The 15335-nt window shown below is 56.2% G+C and overlaps 2 protein-coding genes across 2 annotated transcripts; one reads left to right on the top strand and one right to left on the bottom strand.

The window, feature by feature from the left end:
• Window positions 1-351: 351 nt before the first annotated feature.
• YIF1B (Yip1 interacting factor homolog B, membrane trafficking protein) lies at window positions 352-10572 on the top strand. Its single transcript, XM_026482402.3, is given in 9 exon segments — window positions 352-464; window positions 4575-4813; window positions 4896-5000; window positions 5207-5251; window positions 5253-5298; window positions 5431-5488; window positions 6576-6731; window positions 6812-6905; window positions 7795-10572. Coding segments are annotated over 9 exon segments (942 nt in total). The 5' UTR covers window positions 352-421; the 3' UTR covers window positions 7951-10572.
• CUNH19orf33 (chromosome unknown C19orf33 homolog) lies at window positions 8323-14494 on the bottom strand. Its single transcript, XM_057314638.1, has 5 exons — window positions 14421-14494; window positions 8975-9012; window positions 8752-8939; window positions 8536-8601; window positions 8323-8433 (listed from the first exon to the last, which is right to left on the bottom strand). Exons 1-5 carry the CDS (start codon window positions 14492-14494, stop codon window positions 8323-8325), a joined length of 477 nt encoding a protein of 158 aa, XP_057170621.1.
• Window positions 14495-15335: the final 841 nt, after the last annotated feature.

Below are 15335 nucleotides of genomic sequence, written 5' to 3'. Positions count from 1 at the left end.
CTTAGCCCCTCGAGAACACAAATGGATCTCTCCTCCGCTGCTCCACACCCTTCCCTGGCTCCCCAGTGCTCTCAGTGACCCAAACTGAGCGTCTGTCTATAGAGAACTCCATTTCCCATAGGTCTCATCACTCGATGCCTACATTTCCCATCATGCACTATACGGCGGGCTCCTAGGATTGTTCTCGGCCCCGCCCTCCTGCCCCACTAGTGCTGACACTCGCCTTCCGCCACCGGCCTCCAGTCCCCGCCTCTTACCCACTGCCAACTCGTGAAGGCCTCAGCGAGGGGCGTGGCCTCTGAGCGATCGTGACGCCCATTGGCTGTCGCGCCGTCGGTGGGCCGTGGCTACGGGAGCCGGGCGGGCACATTTCGAACCGTGGCTGGGGCGGCGGCGGCGGCGGCAGCTGCGACGGAGAAGGATGCACCCGGCAGGCTTGGCGGCGGCGGGGACGCCCCGGCAGCGTAAGTGGCGTACGTGGCCGGTGGAGGAGATCGGGGCGGGGTGGGGGGGCTGGCGGGGGCGTGGTGGGGCTGCCGCGGCAGTTGGCGAGGTCCCTGCGGGTCGGAGGTCACGGGGTCAGGGAGCTGGAGCTTCGGGTTGTGCACCGCGCTGGGATGCCAGGTCCGGGTAGGGGGCGCGTTGGGGTCGATCCTTCTTTTCTTTAGGAAATTCCTTTGGGAGAAAACAACTTTGGGCAGGATATTGTGTGATGTGCAGGAGAACGGGACTTTCATTCATTTGCAGTTAGCGATCAGCTTTCTTCTCCCCACCCTTCGGTGGCCTCGGGCTGTCGCCCACGCTCCGCAGGACAGTGTTCAGAGCCCTTCGTGAGCGGAGAGGGCCATGTTTACCTCTCATTTAAGATTTGAACCTGTATATCTTGTACTGCTCACCCCCTTTCCCCGTCTCTGTTAATTTGTATCTCTAAGTTCCTCTTCATCTCCGTGAGCGTGCGTGCATCTCATTTATTCACTGAGCGTATCCTGCCTCAGCTCTCCTTGGCCAGGCAGGCCCTGTGCTGGAATTTGGGTACCTGGTAGTAACCAGCATAGCACTAGCCCTTGTTAACTCACAACTTAGGTTTAGCGGTGAGACAGACACTAAACTCGGAACAAACAAGTCAGCGAGAAAATCTGGGGAGTCATGACGGCTGTAAAGGGAAAAATCCAAGATGCGTGGAGGTTCAGAGGCCCGATGTGCTCATTCCTCCCTCCAGCCATAATAAGGTGCCTGGCTGGCCCCGTGGGGGGTGATGCTGGGGCTACGGCAGTGCCCAGACAGCCCTGGTTCCTGTCCTCGGGGAGCTACGAGTACAGAGCAGAAGACAGCCGCAGTCTGGAGCGGTGGTGGCCTGATGGAAGCACAGGCGAAGGGGTCAGGACCAGGATGGAGGGGCTGTGGTAGCCCAGCTTAGGCATGTGACACAGCCTGGGCGTGTCGGTGAAGCTTCCTGGAAGAGGTACCTCCAATAATGAGGAATTTGCTCGGAGAAGGGGATTTGTGGTGAGAGGCCTGTGCCAAGTAAACCAGTGGACAAATGAAAACAGCGAATGTGATAAGTACTTAGACGGGGAAAGGAACCACCAGATACTATGAGAAAGAACAAGGTGGGGCTAGTGCTTTCTACTGAGGAGTGAGGAAGGTCTCTGAGGAGGAAACTCTTGAGCTGAGGCCTCAGAGCTATATTGCAGGTGTTAATCCTGGGAAGATGTTCCAGAGTGATAGCAGTGCATGTTCAAAAGCCTGTGTGGGCTAGAAGCTTGGCAGAGTCAGGGCCCAACGGGCCAGTGTGTGACTGGGTGCAGTGAGCCCCAAGAGAAGTAGCAAGCGAGGGTGCTTGACAGGGCTGGGGTCATGCAGGGCCTTGTAGGTGCGTGGATATCATTCACAGCACAGTGGGTACTGATCTTAGGCAGGGGACAGGAGATGTCCTCTTGTGCATTTAAAAAGATCACTCTGGCTGCTGACTGGAGAGAAGGTTGGTAGAGCAAGAATGGGCAGGGGGGCTTAGTAGGAGGACATTTAAGTCAGGTTTAAGACCACGGAGTCTGAAAGGGGAGGGTAAACATTGAGACATAGTGGGTGAGAACTAGCAATTGGTTGGGTGCCAGAAAGAAGGGGAGTCAGGGGCTTGGACAATGGGGTGAGGGCCCCGTAGGGAGCTGGCCAGACCTGGGTGTGGGGCCAGGAGAAAAGTAGTGGCTGGGGACAGGGCCCACCGCCCAAGGCGCATTGCGGCTGGGAAAGCTGTGGGTGGGTGAGATTGCTGTAGGTGAGAGGCAAAGCCAGAAGTGTGGAAAACTGGGCCACATGTTTCAGGGAGCTGAAAAACAGTCATGGGTGGAGAGGGACCAATTCGGAGACCGTCAGCTCTGTAAAGGCAGGAGGTTTTTTTTTTTTTTTTTTTTTTTTATGGTTCTATTTATTTGACAGAGAGAGAGCACAAGCAGGGGGAGCGGCAGGCAGAGGGAGGGGAAGAAGCAGTCTCCCCACTGAGCAGGGAGCCCGATGCGAGACTCGATCCCAGGACCCTGGGATCATAACCTGAGCCGAAGGCAGACGCTTAACCGACTGAACCACCCAGGCTCATTAGGTCATTGCTATATCCACTGTGCCTGCAGCAGAGCCTGACACACAGGGGTGCGTAAGAGGTATTTGTGGGGCTCAGGAAAGAGACGGAGGTAGGTGCAGTGTCTCAGAAGCCAAGAGAAGAGAGAGCTGGAAGGTGGCATTGGGGACAGTGGTGTCACATGCTGCTTGAGTCGGATGACAGTGGCTAATGGCCTCGGCCTGGCTGTGTAGAGGGACGTTTAGGAGGCTCTTGGGGGGCAGAATCCCAAGTATCGAGGGCTGATGTGGGGCAACAGGGAGGAAGGAAGGGTTTGCACCAAAGCTCCCAGAGTGGGAGAGGGGAAAGGGAAGTGAGCCTTGGCGGTAAGTGAGCCGGGACCAGTGCTGCTGGCTTTGGGATGGAGCACACCTGGGTCTGTTTTCAGGCAACAAGTAACTTGAGAGGAAGAGTCAAGGGACTAGTAATCGACAACAGGTGGCAGGGCTCGACACTTTTTCTGTGTCAGGCCAGGGGCTGAGGAGTTTCTGAGCGTCACTTGGCCTTGGGCCATGAACTCTCCACGGCAGAGAGAACTGAGGTGCAGACAGAGTCAGGATGCCAATGATTTTGTTCCTCTGCCCCATCTGACGGCAACCCTCTCACCCCTTCCCTGGGCCCACAGTGGTGCCTGGGACACAGGAGGAGCTCAGCAACTGCTGTGGCGGCATGGCTTATGGGTGAGGGGCAGGGGCCCTGGAGCCAGAGTGCTGGGTTCAAGTCCGTCCTCTGCACATTCCCCTTCTCTTCCCTCCTTACCCTACCCCAACTAAGCACGCCTCCAGCAGGTCCTATCCCTCCGAACTCCAAAATCCGTCCAGAAGCAGCCCAGCCCCTTTCCCAGCACTGCCCCCACCCCTCCATCCCTATTCCCCCCACACACACTGGAGCAGCTTCCTCCCCCCTTCCCTCTTCTTGCCCCCCACCCCCACCCCAATCTGTTCCCCACAGGAAGCCAGAAAGACCTTTTAAAAACTTGAAGCCTGGCTCTGCTCCATACTGGTCCAATGACTTTGGGCAAGGGCCTGAACCTCTCGGGGGCTGGCTTTTCCTGTCTGTAAAGTGGGGTGGGGGGGCAATAGCACTGACACAGACGGGGCTGTTGTGAGGATGAAATGAGTTAGTCCATAGTGCTTAGAACACAGCCTGGGATGTGGCAAGTGCTCACGTGGGGTTTAATTCTCATAACATTGACCAGCCCGCCTGAGCTAGAGTCCTGCCCTGTCACTCACTCAGCCTGGCCCTGCACACAGGTCACCCCCCCAAGGCCTTGGTCACCACCTCTGTAATGTGGGGCAGGCCCTCATTTCTCAGGGTTTCATCAGCTACCTACTCTAGCCCTGTGTTAGGGGCTGGGGATCCAGCCACGAACAAGACAAAGCTCCCCACCTGGGGGGGGCTCCCATTTAGTGGGGAAACTGAACAAAATAAAGCAAGCAGCCAGTCCATCAGCTGGTGCGGAGGTCTGGATAGAAGTGAAGTAGGGAAGGGGAGTGGGGAGTGCTGTCGAGGACCATGTGGTTGTAGACAGTGGTAGGAAAGGCACCCCAGAGCCAAGACCTTGAGGAGAGGAGGGAGCTGTGGGACTGGGGGGGGGGGGGAGCATTTGGGCAGAGGAACAGCTGGTGCAAAGGCTCTGAGGTGGAAGCGTGCCTGGTGTGTTCGCTGACCATTGAAGCTCACGTGGCTGGAGCAAACAAGTGAGGGGAGCTCCAAGGGAGACCCTGACAGAGACCCTGTTTGTGAAAGGCTTAGGACAGGATCCTCTGCACAGTAGGCCCAGCACATAGTAGCCCTCGACGTCATTGTCACTGTTGCAATTTGGACGGAGAGATGACAGGCAGACAAAGCCAGCCCCGCACCTGCCTCCACGCCCATCTGACCTGCAAACCAGTGCTTCGCTGCAGGAGAGCTCCTACGGCCTGAATGAAGCAATGTAGCTCCCCACCCTCTTCCCCTGCAGCATCTAAGCGGAGGATCCCGGTGTCCCAGCCCAGCATGGCCGACCCCCACCAGCTCTTCGATGACACGAGTTCGGCCCAGAGCCGGGGCTACGGGGCCCAGCGGGCACCCAGCGGCCTGGGCTACCCTGCAGCCTCCGCCTCCCCCCAGGCTGCCTTCCTGGCGGATCCTGTGTCCAACATGGCCATGGCCTACGGCAGCAGCCTGGCCGCCCAGGGCAAGGAGCTGGTGGATAAGAACGTGAGTGGGCGGGGCTGCTGGGTGGGGGGGGAAGACGGGGCGTGAGGCCAGGGCTTCAGGCTTGGGCGCCACCTCCCCCCAGATTGATCGCTTCATCCCCGTCACCAAGCTCAAGTACTACTTCGCTGTGGACACCATGTATGTGGGCAAAAAGCTGGGCCTGCTCTTCTTCCCCTACCTGCACCAGGTCAGCACCCCGCCCGCTGAGGTGAACACGGCCTCAGGAGGGGCAAAGTCCGGGGGTGGCGGTGGAGGGGTGGGGGCAGAGGGTGAGTCAGAGGCCCGTGGTATGGGGGGGAGGGCAGGTCTGCCCCAAGAGAGGGCCTGGACGCAGTGTGGGAGGAGCCCCCCCCCCCCGGGGGTCCTGCCCGCTCCCCTCACTCTCCCCCACAGGACTGGGAAGTGCAGTACCAGCAAGACACGCCGGTGGCCCCGCGCTGTGGCCCCGCGCTTTGACGTCAACGCTCCTGACCTCTACATTCCAGGTTCCCCTCCCCGCCAGCACCCTGCACCCTCCTCCCTCTGGGCGGGCGTGTCTAGGGCAGAGGCGTAGGTGCCTAGTGGCCCAGGGTGGTCCGTCTTCCTCTGACCAGTGTCTGTGTGTCTGCCTCCCACAGCTATGGCTTTCATCACTTATGTCTTGGTGGCTGGCCTGGCGCTGGGGACCCAGGATAGGTAAGGGAGGCCTGGAGTAGGCAGAGTGGGGTGAGGTTTGGGGGGCTGAGGGGCAGTCAGGAAGGTCTCTTGGATCTCCTGACTCGGAACAGCCCTACCGTGCTCCCAGTTGGCCCAGGACAGAGGCCTTGGGGTCACAGTCAGCGTCACCCTCACCTCTTCCCTTGCTTTCCACCCCCGTGCAGCCCATCACCACACCTGTGGTGGGTGACTCTTAACTCCATCCTTCTTCTTAGCCTCCACCACCAGATCCGGCTCATCCTCACTGCCTCCTAACCAGCTGCTTTGCTCACATACTCTCACCGATTCCAACAGCAGCCAGGAAGATCTGGTCTGAGATGTGGGTCTGGCCACGTCCACCCTGCTCAGAAGCTGCCCGTAGCTCTTCCGACCTCAGATCTAGCCCTGGCTCCTGAGTCTCGTGCACCGCCCTGCCTCCGTGCAGCCTCTTTCTGCCCCTCCTCCTCACTCTGCTTCTCCACTCTAGGCCTCTTTCATCCTCCAGAGTGCCCGGTGCTGCCATTCCTACCCCAGGGCCTTTGCACATCCAATTCCCTTTGCTCAGGAGTATGTTCCTCCCCAGCATCACCTGCGGAGCACCTGCTCACCTGCAATGTCTCCATTCTGGTGTCACATACTCAGGGAAGCCTTCCCACCCCCCAACTGGGTCAAGCCCTCACATCTCGCTCCTTGGCCCCAGTTCATTCTTTTTGTGGCATCGAAAACGATTGTCATTAGACTCAATTAATTTTTGAAGCACTGGGGATATGGCAGAGGCCGTGGTCCTTTGCCAGTCAGCTCCTTATTCCTTCAAGCCTCAGCTCAGATGTCCTTTCTTCTGGGGAGCCCTCTCTGACACTGTCTCCCGACTGGGTCAGGCACCTCCCCTGCCCTGTGCTTCCCTCATCCCAGCCCTGACCTCTCGGGGCTGTCACTGAGGACTGGTCTGCCTTCCCTGGCATGAGCGTTCCATGAGGACATCTTGGTCACTGTTGAGTCTCCAGCCCCACCCAACACAGGCTGTCTCCAGGTGGATGCTCTGGGAGGGGGTGAGCTGGCCATCGGAGTGACAGCTCGGTGCCGGCAGGTTCTCCCCAGACCTCCTCGGGCTGCAGGCAAGCTCCGCGTTGGCCTGGCTGACCTTGGAGGTGCTGGCCATCCTGCTCAGTCTCTACCTGGTCACTGTCAACACTGACCTCACTACTATCGATCTGGTGGCCTTCTTGGGCTACAAATACGTTGGGTGAGTACCCCCTACCCCTCCCCCCTCCAGCCCCAGCCCCGAGGTCTCTTCCTCAGACCAGCCTTCCCCTCTCTTCCCAGGATGATTGGCGGGGTCCTTATGGGCCTGCTCTTTGGGAAGATTGGCTACTACCTGGTGCTGGGTTGGTGCTGCGTGTCTATCTTTGTGTTCATGGTGAGCTGGGGCTCGGGAGGATGAGACTTGAGGGCATAAGCCCTCAGAATCGGGGTCCCTGGAGGCATCCAAGCAGAGGATGTCAGGCAAGGAGTTGAGGCGAGAGCCACATTGCTGAACTGAGGAGCCTTAAAGTGGCTGTCCCAGCCTGAGGGTCAGGAGGGCCTCCTGGAAGAGGGGGTGTCTAAGCTGGGGCTGGAAGGAAGAGAAGGAGCCTGCTGGGCTGTTAGGGTGGGCCCTCACCCTCACTCCACTCTTCCGTGGTGGGCTTTCCTGCCAGAATTTCTGTTAGGATGAAAAAAGGTTCGGTACCACTGGAAGTAGCTTCTCTGGGTCCCCAGCAAATCCCTTCCTCTCTTTAAACCTGCTTCCCCTTTTGTAAAAAGGGGGATGATGATGAATGCACCTCAGGGCCCTGGGAGGAGGCAGTGTGAGCATATGTGAGGAGCAGAGGGCAAACACTGGCCAAATCTGACCCTCAGATAAACTTTGACTTAGATGTCATTATTTTAAAGTTAAAAAAAAAAAAAAAAAAAAAAAGCCTTTCTGGCTTATGTTGGAAACTGTCGTCCGGCCAACGTAAGCCACGGCTGGGCCTGCCACCCTCCTCAGGCACCCTCCTCAGGCAGGGTATTCACCGCGAAGCTCTGCATCTCACACGGGGCCTCGCCTGCCGCACGGGCTTGCAACCCTCACATCTGCTCCCAAGCCTTGGGGAGAAGCAAGCCCTCAGCATCTATTAGAAGAGATGTGGGGGGAAACCTAGGCTCCCTGCGAGCAGAGACTGAGCCCAGCCGCCCCGGTGGAGGCAGAGAGGCAGGGCTTGGAGTACATCCAGGCGCCCCCGCCCGGCCCGGGACTCAAGGGTGAACCCCCCTTCCCGCCCCAGATCCGGACGCTGCGGCTGAAGATCCTGGCGGAGGCAGCGGCCGAGGGCGTCCCGGTGCGCGGGGCCAGGAACCAGCTGCGCATGTACCTGACCATGGCCGTGGCGGCGGCGCAGCCCCTGCTCATGTACTGGCTCACCTTCCACCTGGTGCGGTGAGGGCGGCCCGGCCCACGCCCCAGCTGCTGCCCGCGGCCGCCGCTCCCCCGCCCGCCGCGCGCCCCGGGGCCCGCCCGCTGGGCACCGGCGCCGCCCCCACCCCAAGACCCTGCCCCCCGTCCCCCCGCCCCCCGCCGAGGTGCCGAGATCGCCAGCCGCGCCGGCCGCCCGCCAGCGCGGCGGCTGTTCCGGAAACAATAAACCGTGATGGGCACGGCGTGGGCAGCCTCTCCTTGGCGCGGCCGCCCGGCAGGGGGCAGGCCCGGCCCGGGAAGCGGGGCGGGCGGGGTGGGGCGCGGCCGGTACCCCACTTCGCGACCAGAAGGCGACCCGAGAGCCGAGCAGAGGTTTAATGAGATTCGCCCAGGCCCGTCAGCGAGGAGCCTCCTTCTTCGCCTTCCCTTTCTTCTCCTTCTTTTTCACCTTGGGCTTCTTCACCTTGCCCGGCGCGCTTTTGTGCCCTTCCGAGGCGGCAGCGTGAGGCTGTGGGCGGAGGGGACGGAAGGGGACAGCGAGGGTTCGGCCGCTGAAACGACTGCCCGGGACTCTCCCGCACCCGGGGCGCCTGCTTGCGGGGAGCCTTACCTTTGCTTCCACGTCGGAGTCGCTGGAGCTGCTGCTGGAGTCCGAGGAGCTGCGGTGACCGCGGCCCTGCTAGTCGGAGGCGGGGCAGTGAGGCCCGGACCCCTGACCCGGCCCCCGCCCCCAAGTTGGAAGCCCCGGGGCTCGGCGGGGCCCTGGATTCCAAGGCCTACCTCCCCCGCCCCCGGGAGGAATGTGCCTGGTCCTGAGGGGACTTACCCTCATTTTATCAGCGGCCCCCGCCTCTGACGCGCCCTGCACCTTGGAGGGGCTGTGTTTGTGGTCTCCTACCTGGCCCGTCCCCTGGGGCTTCTTGGAGTCCAGGGCTGTGGAGAGAAGTTGGGTGGGTTGGTGCAGGTGCAGCGCATGCGCCTTTGGAGGTGGGTGCTGGTTTTTAGCCTGGCCCCCTGCACCTCAAATGCCCCACTTCCCAGGAGCGCACCTGCGGCCAGGTCGAACTCCATGGTGGTGAGAGGAGGTCTGTGGGGAGGGCAGAGAGTGCCGGAGGGCAGGGGGGAAGGGCCTGCCCAAGGACTTCTGAGGAGCCCCACCCAACCTGGCTCAGAGTCCTTAGCCTTGACTCATAGCCCCTCCCCAGCACCACCCAACGTTTCTTCTGTGGGAAATAAGGTGGGTGGACAGGTGATTGCTAAATTTCCACCCGGTGAGCCTTGGCAAGTGAGGGGGGACTGTGTGAGCAGATGTAGGTTTCTGGGGAGAGGGCTGGAGCTGTCATCCGCTTCCCCCAAAAGGGTCAGATGCCTGCTTTTTTTTTTTTAACTGAGGTATAATGGACGTGTTACACATATACTTACTATATTAGTTTCAGGTGTAAAACATGATTCAACATTTGTATGTGTTATAAATGATCATCACAGTAAGTCACATCCATCACCATACACAGTTACAATGTTTTTTTCTTGTGGTAGGATCTTTTTTTTTTTTTTTTTAAGATTTTATTTGTCAGAGAGACAGCACGAACAGGGGGAGCAGCAGAGGGAGAGGAAGCAGCAGACTCCTGGCTGAGCAAGCAGCCCAATGCGGGACTCGATCCCAGGACTGTGGGATCATGACCTGAGCTGAAGGCAGATGCTTCACCGACTGAGCCCCCCAGGTGTCCCAGATGCCTGCTTTTGAAGAAATGAGAGGGTGGGCGCCTCCCTGTGCACTACGTATCATCATAACGCTGACACTGTGTATACTCACTGCGGGCCAGGCACTGTTCCAAGGGCTTCACGCACATGAACTCCCTTTAACAACCCCTGACTGGCTGCATGAGAAGCTAAGTCTGAAGGGGTGAAGAGCATGAACTTGGAATCAGCCTCCTGAATTTGAAGACCTACCGTATCACTCAGTAGTGGGGTGAGCTCAGGAAAGTCACTTTGCCTCTTTGTGCCTCAGTTTCTTCATCTGTACATGGCAGCCACCATATGGGATTGTTGTCATGGATTAGTTTCCTAGAACTGTGCCTGGCACAGACTAATTGCTTATAAGATAATGTTTTGGCTTCTTAAATTTGAAGGTAGGTATTGTTACTATCCCTATTTTACAGATGAGAAAACTGAGGGACCAAACAAGGTGACGGGGTGGGGGGGGGAGCAATGTAGTACAAATGGCTAGAGCTGGGATTCACACCCAGAGGGTGTGGCTCAAGTCCAAGGCCCCTGTGGCTCTCCCTGGAGGGTGCTTGGGAGAAGGGGTTCCCCGTGCTGGGCTGGGCCAGTCAGGCCATGGGGGGTCAGGGGAGGCCTGAGCCATCCGCTCCTTTTGCTGTGAGGTCAAGTGTCCTTGCAAGTCCCTCCCTGGCTAGCCCTGCCACCAGCAGCTGGGTCACCACACCTGCAGGAGCAGGCAGGCAGGAGTGATGGCTGGGTCTGGGGATGATGAACGCGTGCACTCAGGTCTTTGCTCTAACGCACATTCCTCAGAGAGGCGTGCCCTGACTTCCGGCTCCACACTGCCGGTCACTGCGACCTCTTTTCCCTGCTTGGGGAAGGGCCAGCTTAGCCCTTAAGGATAATAAAAAGTTATCTTTATTGACAATTCCTTCAGCATTTATTTGTTGAATACCTACTATGTGCCCGGCACAGTTCAGGTGCTGGGAATACAGAGGTTAGCAAAACCAGCAAAAATGCCAGCCTCGAGGGACTGATGTTCTAGTGGAGGAAACAAGGTGTAAAACGTTCCATCCCATGAGATGGTAAATGGATAGACAAAATGTGAATGTGTAATGGGACACGACTCTGCCATACAAAGGAATGGATACTGCATCGTGCACGAACATCAGCATCCCCGGGCTGGGTCAAGGCCAGACCCATAGACTACATAGTGTAGGACAGCATCCATCTCAAGCGCTCAGAGAAGGGTTATTGCAACAGCAGGTTAGGGGCTGCTGGGAGCTGCGTGGGGAGTGGGAATTAACTGTAATTGAGCATGAGAGATCTAACTGTGGGGGATGAAAACACATTCTAAAACTGATTTGTGGTGTTAATTGCACCACTTGGTAAAAATTATTATAAACGGAGGCGCCTGGGTGGTACAGTCGGTTAAGCATCCCACTCTTGGTTTTGGCTCAGGTTGTGATCTTTGTGTGGTGGGATCGGGCGCGGTGTTGGGCTCAGCACTCAGTGAGCAGTCTGCTTAAGATTCTCTCTCCCTCTCCCTCTGCCCCTCCCCCCAACCTCTCTCTAAAAATAAGCAAATCTTTTTTTTTTTAATGATTTTTTATTATGTTAGTCACCATACAGTACATCCCCGGTTTCCGATGTAAGGCTCGATGATTCATTAGTTGCATATAACACCCAGTGCACCATGCAGTAAGTGCCCTCCTTACTACCCATCACCGGTCTATCCCATTCCCCCACCCCCGAGGCCCTCAGTTTGTTTCTCATAGTCCATAGTCTCTCATGTTTCATTCCCCCTTCTGATTACCCCCCCCCTTTCTTTATCCCTTTCTTCTCCTACCGATCATCCTAGTTCTTATGTTCCATAGATGAGAGAAATCATATGATAGTTATCTTTCTCTGCTTGACTTATTTCACTTAGCATTATCTCCTCCAGTGCCGTCCATGTTGTAGCAAATGTTGAGAATTCGTTCTTTCTGATAGCTGAGTAATATTCCATTGTATATATGGACCACATCTTCTTAATCCAGTCATCTGTTGAAGGGCATCTCGGCTCCTTCCACGATTTAGCTATTGTGGACATTGCTGCTATGAACATTGGGGTGCATATGGCCCTTCTCTTCACTACGTTTGTATCTTTGGGGTAAACACCCAGTAGTGCAATGGCTGGATCATAGGGTAGCTCAATTTTTAACTTTTTAAGGGACCTCCACACTGTTTTCCAGAGTGGCTGTACCAACTTGCATTCCCACCAACAATGTAGGAGGGATCCCCTTTCTCCACATCCTCTCCAACAATTGTTGTTTCTTGCCTTGTGAATTTTTGCCATTCTAACTGGCGTAAGGTGGTATCTCAGTGTGGTTTTGATTTGAATTTCCCTGATTAAAAATAAGCATATCTTTTTAAAAAATTATTAAAAACCCCTGAAGTGTACATTTGAAATGGGTTTTATGTAACTTACACCTCAGTAAAAGCTGATTTTAAATAGTATGTGCTAAGAAGAGAAATACAGCAAGAAGGGGGCTAGGTAATAACTACATGGTATGTTGGGGAGAGGTTGGATTTTAGGTAAAAGTTACCAGGGAAAGCTTCACTCAAGTCTTTTTTGAATAAAGGTCTGAAGATGAGGGGTACCTGGGTGGCTCAGCCAGTTGGGTGTCTGCCTTCGGCTCAGGCTGTGATCCCAGAGTCCCGGAATCCCCATGTCAGGGAGTCTGCCCCTCCCTCTCCGTCTGCCCCTCCCCCCACTTGTGTGCTCTCTCTCTCTCAAGTAAATACAATCTTAAAAAAAAAAAAAGATCTGAAGATGAGATAAACCATGCAAACACATGGAGGAAGTGTTCTAGGCAGTGGGAATAGCAAGTACAAAGGTCCTGAGGCAGGAATGTACCTGAGTGATGAAGAACTGCAAGCACTTCAGAGTGGCAGTGAGAATGGAGGGAAAGACATAGGAGAGGAGGAGGGATGGTAGGGGTGGAGGGTTGGGGGGCTTGTACATCGAAGACCTTTGATCTTTACTCGGAGTGAGAAAAGTGGTGAATGATTGTGGCTTTACCCACAACTGGATGCAGGATATGAGGAAAAGTGTTTTTCCAAGCAAAACAAGTTCCGTGAGGGTTAGGGACCTTGTCTGCTTTGCTCAGCACCCAGAATGGTGTGACTCGGAATCTGGTGCTATCATCTGGTGAATTAGTGAGGTTACCTGATGCCAGGCCCTCTGCTAATGTAATGGTGGGTTGTTAGAGCAAGCACAGAGCTAAGACTTTGGGCTGTGGAGGTAAGCCTGCTCACAGGTGACTCCCGCCTCTACCTCTTACTGCTCTATGGATAAATAAATCAACCAGTCTGCACCTCAGTTTTGTCCTCTGTAAAATGGAAGACATACCTCATAAAGTGAAGGTTGTGTCTGGAGCCTGCCTGGCACAAGGTCAGTGTGAGTTTTTATTACTCATGAACACCATCTCATATGATTACCTGCGAAACTGGCAGTAGGATCCCATGTTCTGTATGAGGCAGCTGAGCTTCAAGATGGTTTCGCAACCAAGGACACTGGGCTAGTAGACTGCAGATCCGTAGCGGGAGACCTTCCAGACTCAAGACAAAGTAGCTCTTTACTACTTTGCTAAGATTGTGGGGAGGGTGAATGGGCCTGGGGAAGAGCACGGCCTGATCCTCCAAATTCCCCTCTATTCACTCCTGTATCATAGTTAGGATGTGGCGGCTTTCACAGAAACCAGAAAGAGCCGTAACAAGATAGCTTCACTTTTTTGTCCCATAAAATCATCCAGGGACCTGAGCTCCTAACTCTGGTTTCTCAGCATCCTTCCTGGGTGTTGCCCTGAACATAGAGGGAGGCTGGCCTCCACCATCGGATTCTTGGGAAGGGAAAGGGCAAGTAGAGGGCACACCAATTCCTTTTAAGGGCCGCACCTGGAAGCAGCACCCGTCCTTCTGGCCAGGTCAGACACATGGTCACATCTATCTGCAGGGGAGGCTAGGAGACCACAGCTCTGAGCTGGGCAACCGTGTACCTAGCGAAAACCTGGGGACTTCTTTACTGAAAGGAAGAAAGGGAAAATGGACATGGGAGCCTGTCGGTCACTACTTCCTCTTGGCGGCGTGAATATACCCTCATGCCTTTGCTCTAACCCAAAAGACTTACAAATGGAGGCCAGATTAAAGCTGGGAAAGTGACCCCAAATGCTTGATGCAAACCAGGTGTGAGGGCCTAAGATGAGCACATCCAGCCTTCTGCTGGCAGAGGCCTGGACATTCCTGGGTCAGAGACAAAAGCTTTACTGCTCGCAGCAAGCAGCTTCGGCATCAGCGTTGGACTCCTTGGCTCCGTGGGGGCAGCGGGTGGTATTCCAGGAGCGAGTGGCGGAACCCGCCCCTTGCCGGCGAGCAGCAGGGAAGCCTGCTCTTTGTTCTAGAGGGAGCCATTCCCTCGTCCCTCAAGGTGCTCGCTGCAGACCCAGCCCTGAGAAACGGCCGGATAAACAGCTGTCAGGGTCACACACTCTTGGCACGCCCAGGAAGCCTTGTAACAGTGTGAGGCAGACCCTCCTGGAGGCCTGTCTCTGCCAACAATCCGTCCCCCCCCCCCCGCCCCTGCCCCCACCTCCTGAATTTTCACACGGGTAGGCCACTCTGATTAATCTAACAGAGCCTGAGAGTGAATTCATTCCGTTTCTCTCACACATTTAATTAAAGCAACCTAGGAACAGGACTCCAAGAAGCAGCGAATCCTGAGGATCCGCCAACCTGCCCTTCAGGGTCCTGGAGGTTTCCAGCCGTGAAGGAGCCAGGATGTAGTCGGAGACTCGTCTATCATCCATTAGGACGCACACAAGGCACTTCAGACTGACCTGCAGCTCTTTGGTGTCATTACCAATAATTACAAGGCCCCAAACACCCCTCATGCCCAGTGGGGAGACACTGTGCCTCATTCTTTCCCACGTGCAAACACAGAATGCTGGGGCGCAGGGTTGAGGATCTGTTAAGCCTGACTTGGACCACCACAGGGCAGTGCCACTGAACAGCTGCAGCCCCAACCACTATCCGTGGCATAGCCTGGGGCTGCTTAGGCATCAGAAGTGTGGTTTTGTTATCAGTCAATTTGGAACAAGGCTGTGCAGGTCCACGAGCTTGTCAATGTCTAGGCTGCCGCTGATGGCGCCAGGCTCAGTGGACTAGGTCACTGGCAGGTTGTGGTGCTGGATCTAGAGGACGGAGCACTGACTGCACTTGCTACCATCCCGGATCTGAGGGGCTCCCCCCATCTCCGAGGATTTCCCATCCCAGTAGGTAGAGCTGCACCTCTTCTATCACCTACCAACCGCCCCCCCCCAGACCTTTTGTTTGGAAGGGTCATGTGTGAATGCAACTGGCTGTTTACGAAGCTCCACACACCATGAGGACCGCTGGAGGGAGACTCGGCAAGCAGGTCAGTCACTGTCTTCGGGATGCAGGACCAGTCAGTCCAAGGAAGAATCCAGGCAGATTCTTCAAAATTAACTTCAATCCCTGAGCCCCCCCCCCCCCGCCCCGCCCCCGCCGGCCGGCTACCCAGAAGGTGCACCAACCAGGTGGGCCTGGGCTTGACGCTGGAGGGGAGGAAGATGCATCATACGCAGGAATGCGGAGCAAAGAATCCCAAATTTTCAAAATAGTCTATGT

Source organism: Ursus arctos, unplaced genomic scaffold, assembly GCF_023065955.2.
Source record: "Ursus arctos isolate Adak ecotype North America unplaced genomic scaffold, UrsArc2.0 scaffold_19, whole genome shotgun sequence".
NCBI classification, from domain to species: Eukaryota; Metazoa; Chordata; class Mammalia; order Carnivora; family Ursidae; genus Ursus; species Ursus arctos.
Note: the sequence above shows the minus strand (reverse complement) of the source record. Positions and strands in the feature narration are given on the sequence as shown.